We start from the raw sequence: 5,763 nt of genomic DNA, 5'->3' as shown, positions 1-5,763 counted from the left end.
ATTTTTTTTTTTTTTTTTCCTTTTTTTTTTTTTTTTTTTTTTTTTTTTTTTTGCAGGGTATTATATGATTGGTGAAAAACTGAGTGGCAGTACAGAACAAAGAGATACAGATTTAAGTGTCTGGAGGTCCCAGAACAAAATTTAATCTCAAGCATGTCACGGATGCTTGTTTTCATGACTCTTGGATCTATAGCCATCATGGGAGTGTATATGATGTTGGGTGCTCCTACTGGAGATGATCGTTATAAGGTGAGATACCTACTGTTTGTACAACAATTGAATGGAAGAAATTACCCACATTGATAAATTGCTCTACACTTGTATTTAATCCTTGGAACATAAAGTTAAATATTTTATCTTACTGCACCTCCATGGTGATAATTGGATATATATTATTATGCAATAGGGCCCAACTATTAGGTATGATGTGCACAGCCAACAGAGGGAGGTAAAGTGTCAATATTCAAAGATGCTGTATGAGAAGAGATTTTATAGAGAAGATGACATACCTACCTAAGTAATATGAAAAATCTTTAAATTAAAACAGCATTTCTATACCCAATTTCCTAGATAATATTGAAATTGAATTTATTTATTTATTTAGCATCAATGAGTATTATCTTACAACATCGGAAATACTTTGCCAGACTTTGTTGTGATAAGGGTTCCATCCAAGTCAAATGATGCAATCTGTAAAGAGAGAAGATTAAGATTAACTTGAAAAAAAAAAAAAGATAATATACTTAACTTATGTAGTGAATAGGTACATAAGTACCAAGTTTTTCAAGCAGGTAGTCATATCCATTGGAAATCACAGGGAAGTATATCCATTGGAAATCACAGGAAAGTATATCCATTGGAAATCACAGGGAGGTATATCCATTGGAAATTACAGGGAAGTATATCCATTGGAAATCACAGGGAAGTATCACTTTTCATGCTCTTCCTCCTCTCTTCTCCCTCTTTCCCCTTAACTTAGTATTATTTATAAATATCCTCTCTCAATATTGTATCCTATAAAAATTTCAAGTAGGTAAGTCATGTCTTGCTTTTTTTTTTTTTTTTTTTTTGGGGAGTCGTAGTAAACGTAGTACATAATATATTATGGTATGAGCAGAAAAGTGGTTTTCTCAATAGTCCGTAGGTAGTCAAGTGGTTTTCTGTATTTTCTAGGGCAGAATTTAAAGTACAAAGAAAATGTTCAAATCAGCCCATAAGTATGTATAACCCTCTTGTTGGGGATTTATCATTACACTGTTACCTGCACTCTCTCACCTACTCCATGAATGTAAAGATTTGATGATTCTTTGATGGAAATTCTCTCTACTTCTTCATCGCCTTTTTCCGTGTCCCGGGGTCGTAGTCCATTTGATTTGATGGAACATCTCTGAACAATAAAACCTTCCTGTCCCTTTCAGAGACGCTGCAATGATGTCCATCCGAAGAAAGATCATGGGACAAACACCGGCTCAAATCAAGGAAATCAAACAAGAAGACATCGATCTTCCCGTAACCGAGAAGGATTTCCGGGAAGCCATCGCAAGGTGTCGGAAATCGGTGACCGCTCACGATCTATCCAAATATGATTCCTGGATGAACGAGTTTGGCTCACACTAATCGTCTGAAAGACACCACGAAGTAGAGGCAGATGAAATCGCCTGAGGGTAGAAAGATGAGCTTCCAGATATTATATGAGGGATGGTTGTGAAAATGTGTCAACTAGTCCCCGCCCTCCCGTCCAGATATTGACCATGATCCAGATATTGACATGTTGCTTAACCTCCAATGTCCTGTTGGGGAAAAGATGTATCAAATGACTTCATAACCATTATTGTGTGTCAAACGTAGCTAAATTGCTGGCTTTAAATCTTCTGTGACTACTGCATCTCCTATTTCTCTGTACAACATCAACAGAGGTTTGTACATTTTAACCTTTTGCGGACAGATTCATGTGTCACATGAAATCATGGTTCCGCCATTATGGTAGGAGAAATATAACTTGAATCTGGCGATACGGTAGGATTCATGTCCAGCATGAAGCTACAGATTTACTCGCTACGGTCGGCTTGATTTTTACAGATAGGAGGCGTTACGGTAGGACGTGCCTAGGAACTTGTGTATCTTTTGCTCCTTTCAAATGCAGACTGAAAAGCCGGTGTTTGTTTATTATGATTCCAAAGCATTCGGAATTATAGTCCGAAGATTTCCGAAGAAGACAAAAAAAACCAGATGTTTCTATCTCAACTAGGAAAAAAAAGAAAATAAATTAAAAGCGAGGGAACAATTTCATGTGTGACATGAAGCCTACCACAAATCGCTTTTCGGAGGTTTCATGTCTCACATGAATCCTACCGTATTTGAAAAAAATGTTTTGTTTACGTCTGACTGTAACAACAACGCTTGAGTTTCATGTGGGACATGAATCCTACCGTAAGAGCGATTCTGGTGAAATTGATTCTGTACGCAAAAGGCTAAGATCTAGTGAAAAAGCGGTGTAAAGTGAGTAAGGCTGGTGTTTTACGGTCGAGTGTACTGGCGGGCGGAAAACACTGCCTTTACATCTCAAGCCAATAAATTATACCGGTATTACCAATATACCAATTTATTATGACGGTTTCACCGACGTATTATACCAATTTTCCACCGGTTTGAACGGTGCTTTAGGTCTGTTGAACCTCCTCATTTATTTGGGAGGGAGGTGGTACCTATGAAACAACATAATATCAGAAGGAACATTTTAATTTGATTACATTGACCACTTCTCTATTTTTTTTTTTTTTTTTTTTTTTTAAGAGGTTTGACAGAGGGAACTGTAACTCTAGGGTCTTATCGTCCCGAAATCGGAGAGAGAAGGAAGACAGGATAGGAGAAAGCCAGCCGTTCCGAGAACGAACATTATCCCATCAGGATAAAATCCGCCCCGGGCGGGAATCGAACCCGCGGCCTAGCGCTTACGAAAATTCGATGCGAAATCGAAAATAAAAATAAAATACAAACATTTTTCAAAATTTTCGCGCGACCTACGACCTTCATATCAGTTGACCTTTATCAGCTGATTCGCGCAGCCATTTTGGGAATGGTTTGGCCGCGAAATTTTAATATTCACCATTCTGGTTCATCTGATATCTGAAGGTCGCGCGACCTACGACCTTCATATCAGCTGACTTTATCAGCTGATTCGCGCAGCCATTTTGGGAATGGTTTGGCCGCGAAATTTTAATTTTCACCAAATCACCATTCACCATTCTGGTGACTGGTTCATCTTCATCTGATATCTGAAGATTCTGAAGGATGTTGCACATCTTTTCATTTTCTTTTTCAAGATAACAATCTTTTGTGCAATTTTTCTTTTTTTCCAATAGTAGGAATTTAAGAAAAGAGACATTTTACATTTTTACTCAGCTATAGGCTATTTATCAGTGTTGTAAGTTCTGCTCATATTGACATGAAATGCTTGTCAAGAGACCAGCAGGTGCCTTGAATTGGAAAAGATATGCAAAGAGATTTGTTGGCATTGCTATTGTAGGTGAACTAGCATCCTTGGGATTTACCTATTTTGTTTGGAATAAATTAAATACAGATCAAGGTAAGTCGGCATGTTCAGGTTATCATGTTCCTTGCACCTATGAGCATCCTTGTATTCCTTGCGAGTTGACATTCTGTTTGTAAAAGCAGCTTACCCTGAACGCGGCATGTTCAGGTTATCATGTTCCTTGCACCTATGAGCATCCTTGTATTGATTGCAAGTTGACATTCTGTTTGTAAAAGCAGCTTACAACGTAAGCGTTCGATAATATTTCTCATATTTACGGCAGAGTTTTATTCAGTAGATAATAAATTATAAAATCTAATCGTTGCGGGAGATCATTATTTAATGATAATACTGTGACGCGAAAACGAGAGGGGATTCCTTTGGCTTTTACGAGTATCTCGATCACCTATAAACTGAGCTTTTGTTTAAAATTTCCGAGCTTTAGACAGCTCGCTAGGATTTACCTTGTTCACTGCGGCATGTTCAGGTTATCATGTTCCTTGCACCTATGAGCATCCTTGTATTGATTGCAAGTTGACATTCTGTTTGTAAAAGCAGCTTACCCTGAACATTCAGTAGCCTGTTCCACAAAAGTACATAATTACAATAATTATTCAGAAGCCACAACAATGAAAAAAGAAAGCTCCTTTTTGTGTTTAACCTTACCCATTATAGAGTTGTAAAAAAGGCATTTGATTCAGTGAATCATGAACTGTTATTACAAGAACTTCATAAAATTGGAATTCATGGATCTGCAATGGATTGGTTTAAAAGCTATCTACATAATAGGACGAAGTACATAATTACAATAATTATTCAGAAGCCACAACAATGAAAAAAGAAAGCTCCTTTTTGTGTTTAACCTTACCCATTATAGAGTTAGGTTAAACACTGGTACTTAGTCTGGCTGGGGGACTTTAAGCAGGGAGTATAGGTACCAGCCTGAATTTTCCTTGCTAAAGAAATAGCAAAGCTTGAGTGCAAAGTGCATCCACTCGTAAAATTTGTAGCCTAAACCAAATGTCAGCCCAAAGCAATCACCCTAGTTGGAGCCGATTGAGAGGCTGATGAAAAATACCTACCCTATAATTATGTACTCAGGAAAAGGCAAAGAAAGCAATCACCCTAGTTGGAGCCGATTGAGAGGCTGATGAAAAATGCCTACCCTATATGTACTCAGGAAAAGGCAAAAGCAATCACCCTAGTTGGAGCCGATTGAGAGGCTGATGAAAAATGCCTACCCTATATGTACTCAGGAAAAGGCAAAGAAGAAGAAGTACCATAGTATCTTTACTACCTATGCAGTCAATCACTTACTCAAATGATTGTATTCCTTGTGTCTTTGTTTCTTTTCTAAAATCACAAATTTTTCTTGTGTTTTCAGAGGTCAGACTGTATGCTTACAAAAATTACAAGATTGTCTTAGATGGTAAGTAGATAAATTAACAAACGTAAAGGGGAAAAAATGTTCAGCTTTTTTTGTTTTTCAAAGTTTTATTATCTAGGTACTTTTTTCCACTAAAACCTTTTGATTTTACCTACTTACTTTATAATGTTCCAGCTAAAATATTAGGTACTTAGACTCCTACCTATGTAAATAGTACGTACCTCTTTCTCAATCTACATAGATCTCAAATATTAGGTACTTAGACTCCTACCTATGTAAATAGTACGTACCTCTTTCTCAATCTACATAGATCTCCGACTTTTAAAGTGGAGTAATAGGAAAAAGTTAATTCTCATGAACTCATACACAATAAAGGACGGACATGTACAAAGTGAATTCAATCATAAACATTCAAACAAACCACTCGTTTGTCGAGGGAGGGAGCTAAAATTTGCTTACAGCTCCTTGTTTTCTGTCAAATGTCACTTGGGCGCCCTTGGCTATGAAATATATATCTTGTAATACTAACATCATAAATATGGAATACACATGTAGACCACCATAAATATGAAATGAAACTCATTTCTCTCTGACAGCTCTGACCTTTGAGGACGAAAAAAAAAATCCTTAATTTTCTTTTTTTTTTTTTTTTTTTTTTTTTTTTTTTTTTTTGCAGGGTATTATATGATTGGTGAAAAACTGAGTGGCAGTACAGAACAAAGAGATACAGATTTAAGTGTCTGGAGGTCCCAGAACAAAATTTAATCTCAAGCATGTCACGGATGCTTGTTTTCATGACTCTTGGATCTATAGCCATCATGGGAGTGTATATGATGTTGGGTGC

The 5,763-nt window shown here is 36.9% G+C and overlaps 1 protein-coding gene across 1 annotated transcript; it reads left to right on the top strand.

The window, feature by feature from the left end:
- Positions 1–3,242: 3,242 nt before the first annotated feature.
- Positions 3,243–5,763, top strand: LOC103523895. Its single transcript, XM_008488906.3, has 3 exons — positions 3,243–3,586; positions 4,917–4,961; positions 5,596–5,763. The coding sequence occupies exons 1-3, from the start codon at positions 3,451–3,453 to the stop codon at positions 5,682–5,684; spliced, it is 270 nt and encodes an 89-aa protein (XP_008487128.1). The 5' UTR covers positions 3,243–3,450; the 3' UTR covers positions 5,685–5,763.

Source organism: Diaphorina citri, unplaced genomic scaffold, assembly GCF_000475195.1.
Source record: "Diaphorina citri unplaced genomic scaffold, Diaci psyllid genome assembly version 1.1 scaffold86, whole genome shotgun sequence".
Taxonomy (NCBI): Eukaryota; Metazoa; Arthropoda; class Insecta; order Hemiptera; family Psyllidae; genus Diaphorina; species Diaphorina citri.
The sequence above is the reverse complement of the archived record's forward strand: the minus strand, read 5'-3'. Positions and strand labels throughout refer to the sequence as shown.